This window comes from Dromiciops gliroides, chromosome 6 (genome assembly GCF_019393635.1).
Source record: "Dromiciops gliroides isolate mDroGli1 chromosome 6, mDroGli1.pri, whole genome shotgun sequence".
In the NCBI taxonomy this organism is placed as follows: Eukaryota; Metazoa; Chordata; class Mammalia; order Microbiotheria; family Microbiotheriidae; genus Dromiciops; species Dromiciops gliroides.
In genome coordinates, this window is record NC_057866.1 from 271,362,200 (window position 1) to 271,381,349 (window position 19,150).

The window sequence follows — 19,150 nt, forward strand, 5'->3', positions numbered from 1 at the left end:
TGGAAAGGATCATTAGCCAAGGTCCAGCACTGATTAAGTAGGACAGCTCCCCTGCCTCTGCATTGGCCACGGCGGTCTTTGATGTTTAGGACAGAGCTTCTGCCTCCTTAGAGACGTCCCATGCAGTGGCTTTTGCACTTAGTACCTCGGGAAGCTAAATCAAAGCCTCATGTCTTTGTCCATTGTGCCAATTAAGTCTCAATAATTGCTTTCATGCCATTTAAGAAAAATGAGTCTAGCCAGCATGGTTTGATGCTTCCAGAAAGCCTAGCCCTTCCTACATGTCAGGGACACTAGTAGACACTGTTCCTACCACATTTGCCAAAATGATTTTCCTAAATTGCAGTCTGGAGACTTAATCCTCTTACTCAGTGGCTCTCATATCACTTCTGGAATCAAACATAAACTCTGTTTAGCACTTCCAGATCCTCACAGTTTGGCTCCATCTTCCCTTTCCTGTCTTATTGCACATGAGCTATGTGGATCAGCCCAACTTTTTTACTGTTCCTCACACTACTCCCCCACACTCCCCATCTCCCATCTCCATGCCTAAGTATCAGCTTCCCCCATACCTGCAGGGCACTCTCTTCTTATCACTTGAAATTTGTGGTTTTCTCTAAGACTCAGCTCACACATCGCTTTTTACATTTGGCTTTTCCTGATCCCATTGATGAGGACCATGCCCTTCTCAAGGCCACCTTGTATCTCTTGTCTCTATTTTGTTTATATTTCTATTTGTGCCTTTTGTCTACCCTGTTAGCATGAAAGATGTTGAGAACAGGGACCATTTCATGTTGGTTGGGGTTTCCCTAGCACTGAGCACAGGATCCAGCATGTAGTGGGCACTTAGGGAATGCTTGTCGATGACTGGATGGGTAGAGCAGACAGCTGCAATTCTCTGGGGTACCTGCCTCCAGGTGTGTTTTATGGAGACTTTCATGGTTAATCCTCATTAGCATTTAGTGTTCCTTCAGGGTTCCTCCCTCTGGCCATGTAATCAGTATAGCTCATCACCCTAGTTGTAGTTCTCAGTAGCTACCACCAGATGTCATACATCTTGAGGTCCTGGGGACATACCAGTCAAATTAGTCTTCATAGCATCTTTATATATTAATTTAGAAGGTGTGCGATACTAAACTATTAGGCTAAATCATGACCTACTTAGAAAATGCATCAAAGATCCCTTCTCTGGGCTTCAGCTTTTCATTTGTAATACAAGGGAGTTAGACTAAATGACATTTACGGACCCTTCTACCTCTGAACCAGTGCTTTTTATCCCTGTCATCATTGTTTTTAACACCTGCTCTATGATGTTTGTTTTAATGTCTGGTTTTGCCACATGACGTTATCGATCCATGTAGTCAGCTCCTGTCATGTTGTAGGCTAGTTATCTCCTAATATTGATCTTTCCCAACATAACTGCTAATTTACTGGATGTATTCTGGAGCCAAAAGGATCGCAGAATTTCAAATTCAAAGGAGCTTTTCTCAGAAGATGTCTAGTTGAACCCCTTCCCTACCAAGCATTTTATCTATATTGTGGTTGTTGTTCGTCCTTCATTCTTGAAGAAAACCATGACATTAGGCTGATGTCATGACTTGGATTTAAGTGAGGGAAGGCTGTCCAAAATCACCAGCTTCACTTTCTCCTCCAGAGCCATCTGGGTCTAGTGGCAAGATATATACATCAGGACAACTAGAGATGGCCCTGGATGTTTAAGGCAATTGGGCTTAAGTGACTTGCCCAGGGTCACACAGCTAGTAAATGTTTGAGGTAAGATTTTAACTCAGGTCCTCTTGACTCCAGGACTAGAGCTCTATCCACTGTGCTACCTACCTGCCCCTCTGTATGATATCCCTAACAAGTGGCCATCCAACCCTCACTTGAAGATGTTAACCACCCATTCCATTTTTTAATATTTAGAATTTTATTTTCCCAAATTACATATAAAATACAATTTTGACATTAATTTTTGTGTTCCAAATTCTCTTTCTTCCTCCCTCCCTACCCCCTCCCCCTCCCCAAGAACTCAAACAATTTAATATATGGTATACATGAACAGTCGTGCAAGCCATTTCCACATTAGCCAGGTTGTGAAAGAAAACCGACAAAAACAAAACTTCAGATAAAGGAACTGACAAAAAAATTATGCTTCAATTTGTATTCAGCACTCATTCCATTTTTGAATAGCTCTTTTTCTAGAATTTATCAAGTGTTACTTCCTATGTGCCAGGTACTGTGCTAAGTGAGAAGTCAAAGACAAAGCCAGCCCTTGCTCCCAGGAACCTCACATTCTAATGAGAATTGTTCAGAAGTCTTTCCTTCTTTCTGTCAAGCTTAAATGTGTCTTTTTGTAATGTCCACTTGTATTTCCATATTCTTCCCTGTGGGATGCAGTGGAACACATCTAAGCCTTCTTCCATGTGAAAGAAAGTCTTTCAGAGAACTGAAGCAAACTAGCATCATACCTCTCTCAACCACTTTCAGGCTAGCCATCCTCCATGATTGTGATGACCCTCCCCTTCCTTTGGCACACTGTCCAGCCTCTCCAGGTCCTTCTTAAAGTGTGGCTGAGCATAGGACTGACCCACAATATTCCATATGTTTCTATAGGACATTTTACAGTTACAAGGCATTTTCATATACATCGTTTAATGGATCCCCATGACAATTTTGAAAGTTGGTAGTGATGATATATCTTCCATGTGGAAAACTACAGGTTAAATGACTAGGTATATAAAAAGGCCACAGAAGACTCCAGCCATCAACTTTTTCCTAGGGGTGACTAGGACTGGTTCCTCCATTTCCCACACCTTGAGTGAGCAGAACCAGGAGAACATTGTACCCAGTAGCAGTAACACTGTGTGATGATCAATGTCTTCTCACAATACAATGATCCAAAACAATTCCAAAAGACTCTACATCCAGAAAAAGAACTATGGAGTCTGAATGCAGATCGAAGCACACATTTTCACTTTGGGGCTTTTAAGATGGTTTTTTCCTTTTTGTTCTCTTCTTGAACGACATGACTGATGTGGAAATATGTTTTACATTATTACACGTGTATAACCTATATCAGATTGCTTGCTGTCTTGGGGAGAGGGAGGGAAAGGAGGGAAAAAATTTGGCACTCAAAATCTTTCAAAAAACGAATGTTGAAAATTGCCTTTACATGTAATTGGGGAAAATAAAATACTATTCAAAAAGAACAGAAGAGAAAAATAAAACAAAGTGGTTGAATCAGATCAGCAGTTCTTTTTGGTCTCAGGACCCCTTTGTACTATTAAAAATTACTGAAGTTTTGTGTGTGGGGGTTATATCTATATCATACTAGAAATTAAAATGAACAACATTTAATAATATTTATTATCATTAAAATATTTTTGATCTTGTGAACCGCCCCTGAAAGGGCTCAGTGGGCCTCAGAGGTCCATGGACTGCCCTTGGACAGCCTCTGTCTTAAATGGTCTCCAAGATCCTTTCCAGCTCTGACATGTTACACTCCGCCTCCTTCCCAGAGTTCCCCTCCCTAGGTTCCAGGAGATGGCTAGGGGCATTCAGCCCTCCTGAGCATTCACTGGTATCAATGCTCTGAATTTATGACCCTATTCATGACTTAAGTCATGGGCCAGGACCTGCAGGGTGCCCTATGCACCAAATGTTCCCAAGATGCTTTTGATGAAGGCACTGTGTCCTGGTGACTTTGGAGATGTGGGGGTGCCAGGGGCCTGGTCAGTCAGCTGGGAACCCTGAAAGCAGCCATGGCAGGGTGGGCATATACATTATCACTTACTCTCCACAATAACACCAAGGAGTAGGTAATACGAGTGTTAGTTCCAACATATGGGGAAACTGAGGTTCATTGAGGTCTCACCTAAGATGGTCAAGAAAAGTGACTTCAGGAAAAGTTCAAAGACCAGTGTTCAACACAGCCTCTTGATTTCTTTCACGAACCGGAATCAATTGACAAGCATTCGTTAAGTTCATACCATGTGCCAGGCATATTGCTAGGTTCTTGGTCTATAAGGACAAAAACAAACAAACAAACAAAATAAAGAAAAAACACCTTCAAAACTGCTCCTTACTCTTGAAGAGCTTACATTCTATCTGGGGAAATGTGTGTACGTGTGTGTGTGCGTGCACGTATACATATACATATGCTTATATACAGACAGACACAAGCAACTAAATCCAAGCTAATTGGGGAGAGAAAAAAACCAGGAAAGGTCTCTTGTATCAGGCAATGCTTGAGGTGAACTTTGAAGTAATCTAGAGATTCTAAGAGGCAGAGAAGTTAGAAGGGAGACTATTGAAAGAATGGAAGACAGCCTGGGTAAAGGCCTGGAAATGGGAGATGAGATGGTCTGACGGATAGGGAGTAAACTATACAGCTTTATAGAACCATGCAATGGTAGTATTGGAAGGTAACTTGGAAAGCAGCTAGTCCAAGCTCATTTTATCAATGAGAAATTCAGGCCCAGAGAGAAATCACATTTGTCTGGTTGTGCATCTTGCAAATAGCAGAGCTGAGAGTCATAACCCTTGTCTTCTGGCCCTTTGTGGCTCTTCACCTCGCTGTTGTTTATTCACACAAAATTCCCCTTTCTCCCTTTAGAATGTTTGGGTCCCGTGTCTGTGTCTTTCTTTAAATGAATTTATTTAGACAGAGAAAGATGCCTCATTTGTGGACTGCCTTTGTAAAGCCCAAACTAGAAGGCAGAGCCTATTCTATAGGGATGCATGCCTCTAATAAAGGTAATGAGAGGCATGTTATGCCAGCAATGACCATTTACACATGAGCTCCTGACAGAGGCAGTGGGGATTGATTAGTTAATATCTGCAAATCCTTTTAAGATGCTTAGATAAAAGGATGACATGAAATGCTATTGTTCAGCTCAAGAGTCCTAAGTGGCTTTGATCCCAGCTGCAACAAGCAATCAGCTCTCCCAGTCTTTTACTATCCTAAAGGCAAACATCTATTATTAAGAAGCCCTTGTTTTCAGTTATCAACTCTTGTGGGCAGGGACAAGAAGTGAATGAGTATGAGGACGATGATAGCCAACACCGACAGGGGCTTTAAAGTTTGCAGAGTCTTTATACATAGTTTCCTGACAAAAAAAAAAAACAAACCCATGACATAAATAGAACAGGTCTCATTACCTTCATTACTGAGGAAGGAACTGAGACTCAGAAAGTTTAAGTGATTTTCTCATAGTCATACAGCTAGTAAGGGGCAGAGGGAGGATTTGAACCCAGGTCTACCAGACTCCAATTCCAGTTGTGTGATAGTGCCAGGTGGTTTGAACCCAGAAAAAAAATAAAGCTGGGATCAGCAAGTTGAAGAAGGATCAATAAATCAATAGTGTTTATCGCAGCGCCCACCACATAGTCGACTCTTTTGCTCCCCACATAGTAGACTTTTCTTTCTTTCTTTCTTTGTTTTGGTGAGGCTATTGGGGGGGTTAAGTTACTTGCCCAGCGTCACACAGCTAGTAAGTGTTAAGTGTCTGAGGCCGGATTTGAATTCAGGTCCTCCTGAATCCAGGGCCAGTGCTCTAACCACTGCACCACCTAGCTGCCCCCACATAGTAGACTCTTAATTAATTCTTGTTCCTTTCCCCATGTCTCCTTCCCAATAAAAAAGCATTTTTTAATAACAAGCTATGTGCCTAGGCACAGTGATAAGTACCCAGAATATAAATATGAAAGTGAAAACAGCTCTTGTCCTCAAGGAACCTGCAAAATATATAGGGGAGTGGTGGCTTGGAAGGGCTGTTGTGGTTTGGAAAATTATTGGTGTGGTGAGTCGTTTGGGTGGGTAGTGGTCAAAATGCCTCGTGTATTCCACGGGAGCCTTCACTGAATTGATCCCTCTGCTGCTTCTCTCCTACTAAGTGATGAATGCTTCAGCCCTTGTTTTTCTGCTCCCGACACCTCTGCTCCCCAGCCATGGGCTCAGGGACAGACTAGACCAAGGCAGAAGCTGCTTGCCAGGCCCTGCACGTTGGGACCCTTGCTGTTCCCCCAACTCTTCATTCCATCTCCCATCTATGGGCCTTTGAACAAGTGAAGTGGCTGGAATACAGTCTCTCCTCATCCCTGTGACTAGATTGAGCAGCTCACAAGATCTGGACCTCCTGCTCAGCCCCTTTATTTCTTCTACCACAGAATGATCTTCCTGCTTGTGGTCATCTTCTCCCTGATCATGCTGCTGAAATGAATAGGCTTTCCTTGAGCTGGTTGTTGAGTACCTGGCTCAGGAACTCTGCCTAACTCATGAGGTAGCTCCCAAGGCTGGCCGTGTCTATTTCTCAGATCAGTTGCTGCTGACATGTGCTCATGGAAGGAACCAAAAAGTCAGCATGTTCTGGATGCTATCATCACAAGTCTCTCTCATCCTCAGCCCCACCCCGCCCTTCCTCGAGGTCCATTGCAGAGAAAAAACTGGAGCCAGACCTGAAAGAAAAGGACACCAAAGATAAAAATCGTTTCTACTACTCTTCCAGACCACCAGAGAAGGAGGTTCATCTCCAAGGGTCCATCCCGCACTAAATTTAGTCATCTCTGATGCAGTTGGTCCAGTTCCAGGGACTAAGCCCCCAGACTCATGGCTCTCAATCATGGGAGGTGCCCCTTTCTGATAAAGCTCCCTCCACCTTGTCATTTCATCGAGGGTACTGGGGAGACTCACTTGATCATGGGTGTCCCTTTCAAACTTGTAAATGGAGCTGAAGGCTAGTGAGCAATGGGAGGCATTCATATCACCACATGATGTTTGTTGTTGCTTTCATTAAAGGATATGAAACAGAGGAACCGAGCCTCTTTATTTTGGCTAAATCAACTGTGATATAACTTAGTGTTTCTTTAATGAAAGCATCAAGATATGTCACCTCTGCAGTCTTCATAAGCCTCAAAGGGAAAAAAAGGTAGGGTAAAAATGAAAATAACAAGAGCAAGTTGAAAAACCTGAATGCAAATAGACAAGAGTTCAAAGCCCATTCTCTAGTAATCCCTGGATCTGCACCAGGCTCTAATTAGTGTTTGGCCTCAATAAACTGGGTCATGGAAGAATCCAAAAGCTGCTGATTGAGAATGCGGATGATGCACTTGACACTGAAAAAAAATACACTTGAGGAGTTATTGACAATAATTCACAATCAAGATTTTATTTTATTTTTAAAGTAAATCCCATTTTAGGATTGTCAGGTACCTCACCAGATGTGCCTACAAAGCATTTTGTGCCTGAACCTATGATGCTGGTAGTTTATGATATCTGTGCAGCAGCTGGGAAGACCAGTAACAGCCTCAGGCAGGAGAAGGTTTTGCTTAAACTGAGCTTTGAAAGAAATTAGGGATTCTAAGAGGCTGAGGTGAGGAGAGGTACATTCTGGTGGTGGGGGGGGGACGGCCTGTGCAAAGGCATGGAGAGGGAGTCATGTATGAAGAGGGAGTGTTATGTATGAAGAACAGCTGGGATGCCAGTTTGGCTGGACAGAAAAATGCATGAAGGGGAGTTATGTATGATGAGCTTAGAAAGGTAGGTGAGAGCTAGGGTTGTGAAGGGCTTTCACTGCCAAAGATTGGAGTTTGTATTTGATCCTAGAGGGACTAGAGATGCACTGGAGTTTCTTTATCAATGGAATTATGGGGTAAAGTTTGTTCTTTAGGAAATATTACTTGAGAAGCTAAAGGGAGCACAGTTTGGAGAGACTTAAGTCATGGAGGCCAGTGAGAAAGCTATTGCAAGATAAAGGTGCTAAGGACCTGAAATGGGGGGGTGTCCATGTGAATGGAAAGAAGGGGACATGGGAAAGATGTCATGGGTTCATAACAGATTTGGTAACAGAGCAGATATGTGGGATAAGGGAGATCAGGGAGTCAAGGAAGACCCCAATGATCCCAATGTGGGTGACTGGAAGGATAGTGGTGCCCTCAAGGAAGTAAGGAATTTTGGAAGAGGGATGTATTAAGGGGGAAAGAGAATGAATTCTATTTTGGACAAGTTAAGTTTGAGATGCCTACAGGGTATCTGCTTTGAAATGTCCATTAGGCAGTTAGTGATTTGAAACTGGAGACTCGGGTGGATCTTCAGATCTGGGAGTCACCTGTGAAAAGGCAATACTCGAATCCATAATCGAACTGATGACGTCAACAAAATAAAGTGTAGAGAAACCAGGGGTCCCTTGCTAAATCCTTGGCCTATACCCACAGGCAGGGGGCCTTCTGAGGCTGATAATGTAACAAAGGAGACTGAGGAGTGCTTGGATAGGCAGGAGAAGCAAGACAAACCAGTGTCACAACAGGAGATTGGAATCCAGCATCAGATGCTGAAGAGTTGTCATGAAGGGCTGACAAATGGCCGTTGGAATGAGCAATAAGGACATCATTAGTGACTTTGGAGAGAGTAGTATTGGTTGTGTGATGTTTGGATTCAGATTTCAAGGGATTAATCGAGTGAAAGGAGAGGAAATGGAGACAGCAGAGGTAATGGACGTTGTTTATCTGGCTTGTATACTTAAGTTCCAGAAGATGAGAGTAATAAGGTTTGGATTGTAGAGGAAGAAAGCCAGCCATTCAGCTTCTTGGAAAAGGAGGAAAGATGGCCCAGATGTAACAGCACCTGGATCTGCTGAGCTAGGACGATGCAAGGAACCTCCAAAGGACTTTATGGAGTTGTAAGGAACAAGAAGTATGCTGGTCCTCTCCTTTCTGGTGAGTAGTGGGGAAACGAGAGAAGGAGCACCTCATCTCAAGTGAAAGCACAGGGGTGCAGTGTCTGTTCCAGAGAAAGCCAGCTCTCCCTGAATGCAAGAAGATGGGAAAAGTATGAGAGGAAGACATCCAGGCTGGAATTTGCAAACTACAGGGTGGAGTTTTAGAGACTAGAATGGAGGAAGAAGTCAGAGCATAGAGAATGGGGTGGGTAGAGCTAAGCTGGACAAGGATCCTTAGAGTGGTTGTAGGATTAAAGGAAAGGAAGAGGGAAGAAGAGGGAGGAAGGGAAGAAGGGAGGAGGGGGGAAAGAGCAGAAAGAAACTAGAAACAGCGAGGAAGGAGAAAGGGGAAGAAGGGGGGAACGAAAGAGAGGGAGGAGGGCGGAGGGATAGGAAAGGAAGGAGAAAGAGTGGGACAGAAGGGGGGAAGATGAAGAGGAAGGGGGAAAAGGTTGGAGGAGAGAGAAAAGGAGAAAGAAGGGGTGGGGGGAGAGACAGGAGGAGAGAAGGGAGGGAGGAAGTGGGGTCCTTGTCAATGTCCGGAATGGTCATTTGCAAAGCAGCAGCGCCGGCTCTGGGGAAGCTAATTGGGGACTTGCTTGGCAATCCCTTCCTCCCTCCGTCCCTGTCTCCCCTCCCTCCCGCTGAAGTTCTCTGGGCAGCATCTGCTTCTGTCACCCAGTGAGCCCAGGAGAGAAAGAAGGTGAGCCTGAGACCCGGGAGAGACCAGAGGAGGCTGCCGCCGAGGCTGGCTACCGTCCTCGGCCCCGGCCCCAGCAGGGCGCGGGAGCGCAGCCTTTTTGCCCAGGATTGCACTGGCGGGTCAGCCAGCGGCGCACGTTGCCTTGGAGGGGCTGGGTCGGGGTGAGAACTCGGGCCCCCGAGAGGAGAGTGGCCCGGGCTTGGGGTGGGGGGTACCTCGGCCCCAGGGTGCCAGCAGCCGGAGGGCAGCGCGGCTCTTTTCGCTTGGCCAGGTGCGCTCGGCTTGGTCATTCCAATCGGCCGTGCGGGGCGGCGGCATGGAGTGGGAACTCAACTTGCTGCTCTACCTGGCCCTCTTCTTCCTGCTGCTCTTCTTACTCTTCCTGCTGCTCTTCGCCGTCATCAAGCAGCTGAAGAATTCCATCGCTCACACGGCCGGGGTGCTGCAGCCGGGCCGCCTCTCGCTGCCCCGGGAGCCCTGGGGCTTCTGCCGCGAGCAAGCGGTGTGAGCCAGCGAGGCTGGGCGCGCGGCTCCGGCTCCGGCTCCGGCTCCGGCTCCGGCTCCGGCTCCGGCTCCGGCTCCGGCTCCGGCTCCGGCTCCGGCTCCGGCTCCGGCCCCGGCTCCGGCCCGATCCAGCGCCTCGTCTGCGTTCACTGTGGCCCAGCCCAGCCCAGCCTCCCCACCAGCTCCGGCTCCGGCCTCTAGAGAGCCCTCGGGCTGTCTCCTAGGGCTGTTCCAGTCTCTACTCTAGCTCCCTACCTGGATAGAGCCCTAGCGCCTTCGCCCTCGAGTCGGCTGCGCCTCCAGGTCCAACTCTGATTGGTGTCGGTCTGGCCCAAGCCAGCTTCTGACCCGTTGCTCTGCGCCCTTGGGGGCGTGGGGAGGAGCCGCTACTCCTGTCTCCTGCCTAGCAGCGGCCCGAGGTCAGTTGGCCCACGGGCACCTTCGAGAATCCAGGTCGGTGGCGGGCACTGGGGGCACGGGTTGGTGGTGAGGAGGACGAGGAGCAGCTCAGAGGATGGGTGCTGTTGTGGGGTTGTGGGCCGGAGAGAGGAAGCCTGGGGTTGGATGGCTAGATAGAGCAAGCAGGATGTGAGCCACTCCGGCTACTTTCAGCAGAACCAAGAATTCATTGCTTTGCATCTGGGCTTCTTAAACTTTTCCCACTCGCGACCCCTTTTCGAGGGAGGAATTTGTATGCAACCCCGGGTATAGAGGTATATAAAATAGGTATACATAACCTTTTATTGTCCCCAAATTCTCCACAGACCCATATGGGGTGGCGACCCCACGGTTTAAGAATCTAGGCTTTAGGAAATTCAGGCAGTCCTCCCCACCCACCGACCACCAGAACTTTCTGCTCAAACAATCCTGTAACTGAAGTTGCAAGAGGAAAGAAAGGTCAGTGCTGGGAAACCTTGTCTAGATTCTTTCCAGAGAGTTGCTTGAAACTAGCGTTAGGCCCCGGAGGAGACGAATAAATGTTTGCTGAATGCACGGATCGAATGAATGAACGAATGCCTTGCTCCAAGGGCAAATGTGAAATGGCCATTTCAAGTGTTGCTGGGCAGATCCACTGGGGATCCACCCCCTTCCCCCGGCATCTGATCCCTGAAATGGCTGTGGTGCGCTGACCTTCTGGTCCTGCTCCTTGTCTCAAGTTGTCCTGGGGAGGGAGAAGGAATGCGCCACATTTTGGGAGCCAGAATGAAAAGGAAGGGGAACACTGGGTGTTTTTCTATAGGATTCTTTGAGGAGTGGGGGTCGTGGAAAAGAGAGAATGCCAGTGGGACAGAAAACCTAGAAGAAGAAAAGAACAGGCCGACTCCTCCAGCGTGGAAACACAACGTCACTGTGATAGAAAGCATTCCTACAGCTCCCGAGAATCTGCAAAAGCCAATTTTCATCTTGCAAATAATCATGATGACTTGGCCTTCTAGAAACCACTTCGATTTTGTCTTTGTGGATGTGTATGGAACTGAACTTTGGTCTTTGGATGTATAACTGAATGGGGTGAAGGACGACTCCAAAAAGCTTGACCTTCCAACTCCCTCAGTGAAATTTGACTTACCTGAGCAACAGAAGACCAAGTCCTTGGTTCTCCCCAAACCTCCCTTTACTTTGTCCTCCCTCAAACCAGCCAGACACATTAAGAGGATGGCCACTGAAGCATACCTCTCAAAGGACCAAGGTACTAACTGTTGATTCAGTGAATTAGCATATACTGAGAAAAAATTTATTTCAAGGTAAAATTATAGTATCTGCTTGTAACCATTTGCATTTAAAGTGCATTTGCACAGATAGGAGCAATTGGAGTAAATTAGAGTAAACTAATAAAAAATATTTTAAAAAATTCTCTTGTCCATTAATGTACCTGGTCCTTCTATTAATTACCTTGGGAATGGAGGCAGGGAGGCAAAAGAGACGTTTCTTAGTGAATGGGGGTAGCAGGGACCTGGCCAGGTCACCAAGTCCAGTGGTGTCAAATAGAAATGGGGCCACTAAACCCTAACAAAAGGATCCTTGAAGGTAGCATATTGACTTAGAAAACCATATATTAACATTAGCTATATTGTATTGTGTTTGTATTTATTTTGTTAAATATTTCCCAATTACATTTTAATCTGGTTTGGCTGACACCTCTCATCAAATATACTTTCTTCTCTTACAGATGAGGAATAAAAAACCCAGAAAGGGGTGGGGATTAATTTGCCTAAGGAGAAACAAGCAATGACACAGCTGAGATTTGAACTCAAGCCCTCTGACATCAAAGCTAACTCAATTTCCAATCTGATAGGATACCATTACAGTTTGGTGAGTAGGCAAGTCCTGGGACCAAGCAGCAGAAATGATTACTCAATCTCCCTGTGCAAGCTTTAGCGTCTAATTAGTTGATGATTGGAAGGACTATGGAATACAATTTTAGTATGTCTCTCTTTTCTTCTTCAGGAAAACAATGCAATATTTGTGAGCTGAAAGAAAGAGAGAAATGGTTGGAAATGTACTCTTTTGCAGAGGCAGGAGAATTGATGATGTTAAAAGGTGTTCCCTCAAAAACAAAAACAGTTTTCTCCTGAATAAAAAAACAACACATTTCTTCACATTGTGCATGTACCTATCTCTCTTTCTCTCTCCCTCCCTCCTTCCCTCTCTTTCTCTCTCTTTCTTTCTCTCTCTCCCCTTCCCTCCCTCCTCTCTCTCCTTCTCTCCCCCTATCTCTCCCCCTCCCTCCCTCTCTCTCTCTCTCTCTCTCTCTCTCTCTCTCTCTCTCTCTCTCTCTCTCTCTCTCTCTCCAGTTTCAGAAGTAAAGGTGGGGTCTGGGACCATTTCTCTCAGCACAAATTTGGAAACAGTCCCATTGTAACAGTAGAAAACTTCAAATGTCTCACTTCAGGAACAAAGAAAATACCCAATCAGAGGCAGGAACAATAATCACATTTTCAATTCAGTTCAGTTCTATGAGATGCAGCAGGGTGTTGTGGGAATGCCATTAGCTAGCTGTGTGACCTTGGGAAGTCATTTAACCTCTAGGTCTGTCTCCCCATCTTGTAAAATGAGAGGGTTGGACCTGGTGATGTCCAAAGATCTTCCTGCCTTTAAAAAGCTATTGTGTTGTGGTTCAGATACAAATGTGAAATGGAAAATTGAAGCAATTATTCATACAATTTAAGGGGAAAGAGACATATTTGTCTCGATTACATGGATACTTAAGGGGGATCTTAGGCTACATTAATAATAATAATAACTGAGATTTATGTAGGGTTTTAAAGTTTACAAAGCACTCTGCTTACATTATTTCATTAAAGGAGGCTTAGTGTCCAGACTTGGGTGGCTAATAGTCCCACTGTCCTAGTCAGATCACATTGAGCATCTCTTCTTCAGATGTGGGCGCCATATTTGAGGAAGTTCTTGATAACTTAGAGAGTGTTCTGAGCAGGACAAAAAGGATGATGAGATCACAGCCCTCATTTGAACAAGCTGGTGGTGGTGTTTAGCCTGGAGAGGAGGAGATTTAGGGGGCATGATAGCTGCCTCCAAGCATCTTAAAGGCTTTCAAATGCAAGAGAGTCTAGACATGTTCCAGAGGAAAGTACTGAAAGTGGTAGGATGGACCTGGCAAAGATGTCAGCCCAGTAATGGGGGAAGCTTTCCAAAGAGGCCAGCTCCTCCAAAGGGAACTAGGCTGCCTTGGAGGTAGGGAGCTCTCCTTCACCAGAGGCTTCCAGCAAAGGCTGGAAGAAGACGAGTTGGGGATGTCAGAGAGGGGATTTCTATCCAGGTATGACTAGAATCTAGACTCCTTGGACAGTCTGGTGAAGTCTATGGACTCCTTATTAGCATAGTGTTTATAATATAAATAAAAACATAAACTTCCAAAGGAAACCAGTTAATATTGAAATGATCTCTCTCTGTCTCTCTCTGTACACACACACACACACGCACGCACGCATACACACACACATGTTTGTATGTATAATTTTAAAGTTCATGGACCCCAGGTTAAAAATAGCTGCTTCAGGTAATCTCTTTTGACCTCTTGTAGCTCTGAGCTCCTGTGATTCAGTGATATCTCTTGGGGGTGGGTGTGGAGGTGGAGAAGGAAGACTTTATTTCAGAGAAATTCTTCCACCCCTCATTTTGAATTCAATTCAGCAGACATGTATGAAGCACCTACTATGTGCAAAGGTACTCTGCTAAGACTTGGTGGCACAGAGGAAAAAACCGAATCCCTGTACTCAAGAGTCTCCTGGAGGGATAGAACATGGTCATAGATAAGTCAGTGCAAAGAATTTGAGGAGGGAAAGGACACTAACAAGTGGAATAAGAGTGAAGATCTGGGAATCTTTGCCAAGGTAGACTTGACCTCTATTAAAAGCATGGTTTATTGCTGACAAAGCCATCTCAGGGAGGAATAGCAAAGACAGTTTTAATTCTCTATTTCCCTGGCATTGTATGATTAATAGGAACACTTAACAATTAATTATTAGAGTAGAAGGTATTATTTAATTCCTTGTTTATTCATGAAGAGGAGAAACATGGATTTTCCTCTTTTTAAAATAATTAGAATCTAGGTTTAAAAAGCCTTCTTGGCTCCTTGCCCCTAGGCACCTCTGGCTTTCACAACTGGGACTCTTTCGTCCCCCAACTTCAGATTCTGGAGGGATCCATTTCCTTTTTACAGGGAAGCCTGAGGTTGGCAGTTCAATGACTAATTTCTGAGGTAGCCATAGCTTGTCCTACTTTGATTCTCAGTTCAAGAATTCATTTGACAAGTGTTTACTAAAAGCCTACTATGTGCCAGGCACTGGGGATTAAAGACAAAAATGAAAGTCCCTGTTGTAAAGCAATTTACAGTCTACTGGGGAGACATAAAGACAAATGCATAGAAGAAATAATACTAATAGCTAGCATTTATATTATACCTACTATGTTCCAGTCATTGTGCCAAGCACTTTAAAAATATATCAGGGGGGCAGCTAGGTGGCACTGCATTGGATAAAGCACCGGCCCTGGATTCAGGAGGACCTGAGTTCAAACCTAGCCTCAGACACTTGAAACTTACTAGCTGTGTGACTCTGGGCAAGTCACTTAACCCTCATTGACTTGGAAAAAAAAGATGGGATTTTAGCTAAGAATTTAAGAAAAGACAAGAGTTGGACATGAGAGCCTGTGATTTAAGTCTTAAGGATTTAAAAAAAAATCATCTTAGTTGATCCTCACAACAATCCTGGAAGTAAAGTGTTATTCTTATCCCCAATTTTACAGATGAAGGAACTGAGGCAAACTGAGGGCAAGTGACTTGCTCATGGTCACACAGCTAGTAAGAGTCTGAGTTTGGATTTGGCCTTGGTTTTCCTGACTCTGAGCTCTAGCCACTGTGCCACTTAGCTCCCTCACTAAGTACAAAATATGTCCCTAGTATTTGTGGGCTGGGGGAGAGGAAAAGGCTTACTTCTGTCCTGTGCCCTTGTGGCCTGGTCCAAATCGGTTTCTCCACAGAAAATATTTCTTGCCACTGAGCCCCACCCCTACATACATAGCCCTGGTCCCTATTATGGTACCCACCCACAATATTGGGATGTACAGCTGGAAGGGTCCTTAGAAACCATCTTATTCGGGGCAGCTAGGTGGTGCAGTAGATAGAGCACCAGCCCTGGAGTCAGGAGGACCTGAGTTCAAATCCGGCCTCAGACACTTAACACTTACTAGCTGTGTAACCCTGGGCAAGTCACTTAACACCCATTGCCCTGCAAAAAAAAAAAAAAAAGAAAAAGAAACCATCTTATTCAACCCTTTCATTTTTAGAATTGAAGAAGCTGATGTCCAGAGAAAGGAAGTGACTTGTCTGAAGTCATACCGAATAGCTGTGTTTGGGGCGGGGCTCCTCTGGTGCCACTGCTACTGTTCTTCCTGTTTTGTCATGTCATGTCGTCATGCATGGACCAACTAAAGGTTATGGTTTGACCCTCTGCCGGGGTGGCCTGGCCTGCCTCTGCTTGGGTAGCTACACCAGCTCTGGGCCTTGGCTCTAGTCCTTTCCTTTGCTGCCTTTCTCTCTAGCTGTAGATTGACTCCTGGATTGGGAACCTTCTTTCAGACTCGTACCCCTGCATGTACAACTTTCACCTGGGTCATCCATACTCCTATGTTCCAGTGTCTGGTCTTCACTTGACTCTATGGATCTGCCTGAACTCCTGGGCACCAGCTTTCTGCTGCCCATGTCTCACTGCCATGGGGCGTTACTTGGAACCATGGTCCATGAAAGCACAGCATCACTTTGAAGATGGAGACTATGTTAAGTAGGTATTTACTGTGTGCTTATAACATAATTGCAGAATTGTGCTTGTGCGCACATGTGCACTTTATGAAGTAAAAGGCTTTCTCTCGACCCTGGGAGCCGAGCTAAATCACTTAAGCAACAAGGGAATGGCTTGTAATTCCCTGGCTGTTGTTCACTCAGTTTACTTCACTGAGCTTTTGGAATTTCAGCTTCATAGAAAAATGATACCAAGTCCCACGAGGAAAGCCTGAGTTCTACTTTAGCCTGAGTTGTCTCTGCAGTTAATCTGAAGTTGTTACTCCCAGGAAGGTTAGCATTTCAAGTTGGATAATGTCGCACTCACAGCTGCAACAGCCAATATGTCACATAAAGTTGATGCTGACATCCGACTTTAATTTTAGGGCACAACTATAGGGGCAGGATTGCCTTCTCCCTGATGTTCTTCTCATAGCAAAAGAGTTGGGTTTTGAGTGCAGTTGGTTAGGATTCAAAAGCATATTGACAGGTGAGGACATTGGGCTGGGTGGAAAAAGGTGAAATTTAATAGGGAGAAGTGTACAGTCTCACACTGGATTCCAGAAATCAGCTTGATAAACCCGTGATTGGGGAGCAGTTTTTCTGGAAAAGATCTGGATTTTGCATGGATTCTAAGCTCTGTAGAAATCTCCAGTGGCAGGTAATAAAAAGTTGATAGGCTCTTGGGCTGGACTGAGGGGCATAGCTCCCTGAAGGAGGAGATGACCATCCCTCTGTCTTCTGCCCTGCTTATTCCACATCTAAAGCGTTACCTTCAGTTTGGGGCATCTACCACTTTTTAGGAAGGACCCTGATGTGTTGGGGAGAAACCAACGGCAGGTAACCAGAATAGTGAAGGGCCTTGAGCTCCGACCATCAAAAGATCAGGTGAAAGAACTGGGAATGTTTGATCTAAAAAGGAGCCCGTTGGGTGAGTGGGGGAGGGAGCGGGGAGAGGGGAGATAGTTGTTTTCAAGTATTTGAAAGATTGTTGAGTATCACTTGTCTGCTTGGCCTCTCCAGTGCAAAACTAGGAGCTATGGGTGGAAGATGAAGAGGATTTCGTATATTGAAAAACTTAGGCACAATGAGAGCTAAAGCCCCAGGTAGAAATGTGCCGACTATTTGCTCCTGTTACTTGAGGTTTTTTGGGGAAAGTTGCATAACCAAAATGGTTTGATATTGACACAGAGAAGAGGCTTGGTCAGATGGGGGTTGGATCAGATGGTCTTCACACTCCCTTCCTGCTTTGAAATTCTGTGTCTCGGGCAAAGATCAGATTTACCCGTGTACTGGGGCCTTTGGTATTTGGCCGGATTGTCTGACATGCAGACACCCCACTTCCTGAGTCCCCAGCCATTCGAGTAGACTCCTTTCATTGCTTGTGGAGCCAGAGCTAGCTTGTCTTGAAAAACTACCAGCTTGAGCCAGTCTCCCCTTTCCTGCAGAGTCCAAAGGGTGAAGAATACAGTTCACCCAAAGTGAGGCACCATGAACTGAACTGGGAAAGGGAAGATTTCCTCTCCCCCCACTTTTGCTCCAGCCCTGAGAAATGGTCCCAGGGTCTCTGTTCCGTTCCATTTGTCCTCAGTTTCAGGTGCTGCTGGTGATCCCTGCCTGACCTAGGAGTTCATAATCCATGGTGACCTAGGATCCAGGATTCCAGTGGGACCTTGGAGCCTACTAGCCAGACCTTGAGGAGCTGGTGTGCCCTAGGGTGTTGGACTTGAAATTTAGGACTATGCTCTAAAGCAATTGAGCTAAATTGTGAACCTAATCCCATTCTCCTCCCCAGAAACTGAGGTGGCAAAAGAGGGGGAGAGGAATTAATTCCCATATGTTGATGGGGGAGTAAGTTTGTATATTTGTGAGTATACATGCCTTTGAAGTAAATATTTTTCTGTAAAACTAATCCAACTCTGAGTAGTTAAATGGAACCAGGGTGTAGGGGCTACATTTGAAAAAACATTGGTGGTGGCTGGAGATATCAGCAGAGGGCCTAGACACCCCCTTCCCCAAGCCTCCCTTCAGGGTACTGGAGAGCCCTGGGGAAGAGGTGATATGTAACACATCTGTCTCAGGCAGTGCAGCTAAGGTATCAGGTGTTAAACCAATGTCCACGTGTCATGTTGTGGCTTTTGGGGAAATTAGAACATGCCATCCTTTGCACTTGCTTCACTTGCCTGAGGAGGGAAACAGAGCTAGACTAGTAAGAAGAATCCTGGGTTATTGTAAAGAATCCAGTATAAATTAGTGTAAAAATCCAAGTGTTATTCTAAATATGAGAGAGATGAAACATATCATATGTATATATACACACAATTACATTATGGACACATATAATATGTATATATTATCCTTATGTGTACATATTTATGTTGACACTTACAGGTGGTTAGAAAGGGCATTTGGTGTGATAAATGAGATGCTTAATAAACTTTTTTGGGATCGCAAGGCAAGGGAAGAAGGCACATTAGAGTCCTGATGTATGATGGGAACAGTACTGGGCTTTTAATCCTTGTGGTCACCATGAGTTTTTAAAGGAACATTCCACTATTTAAACCCAGGGACGTTAGGAAATAATTGTTTGGTGTCTGTGTTTACACTGGCAAAGCAAAGGAGACACTTGTGAGGGAAATCATCAAAACAAAGCTCCCCACTCTCTCTCTGAGCTCTCCAAACAATAACCATGGTGTTCTTGAACTGAATCATTAGAAAGACTTTCCCTTGGACAGACACAATATGGATCTGCAGGGTGGTGTAGACTCAGAGGCAGAGGAAAGGCACTGGAATCGCCCTTCAATCAGTTCACCCCTATGGCCAAAGCAAAGGACTTCACTTCTCTGAAACTCAGTTTCTTTATCTGTAAAATGGGGGTGATTGTGTACCTGCCTTACCAGGAGGTTGTGATGAAAGCCCTTTCTTTGTCACCTTTAG

At 45.2% G+C, this 19,150-nt stretch overlaps 1 protein-coding gene and 1 long non-coding RNA gene across 3 annotated transcripts; both read left to right on the forward strand.

Moving 5' to 3' along the window:
• The first annotated feature begins 7,969 nt into the window (after nt 1-7,969).
• On the forward strand, nt 7,970-9,935 carry SMIM43 (small integral membrane protein 43). The gene is made up of 3 exons (XM_043970981.1): nt 7,970-8,712; nt 9,365-9,417; nt 9,689-9,935. Exon 3 carries the CDS (start codon nt 9,734-9,736, stop codon nt 9,923-9,925), a length of 192 nt encoding a protein of 63 aa, XP_043826916.1. The 5' UTR covers nt 7,970-8,712; nt 9,365-9,417; nt 9,689-9,733; the 3' UTR covers nt 9,926-9,935.
• A 184-nt stretch (nt 9,936-10,119) lies between these two features.
• LOC122732555 lies at nt 10,120-12,454 on the forward strand. 2 transcript variants are annotated; one of them, XR_006353629.1, is made up of 4 exons: nt 10,120-10,374; nt 10,686-10,818; nt 11,162-11,608; nt 12,089-12,454. It is a non-coding gene; the product is annotated as an uncharacterized LOC122732555 (long non-coding RNA). The 2 variants fall into 2 exon arrangements; XR_006353630.1 differs by having other exon boundaries at nt 10,120-10,340.
• The last annotated feature ends 6,696 nt before the right edge of the window (nt 12,455-19,150 follow it).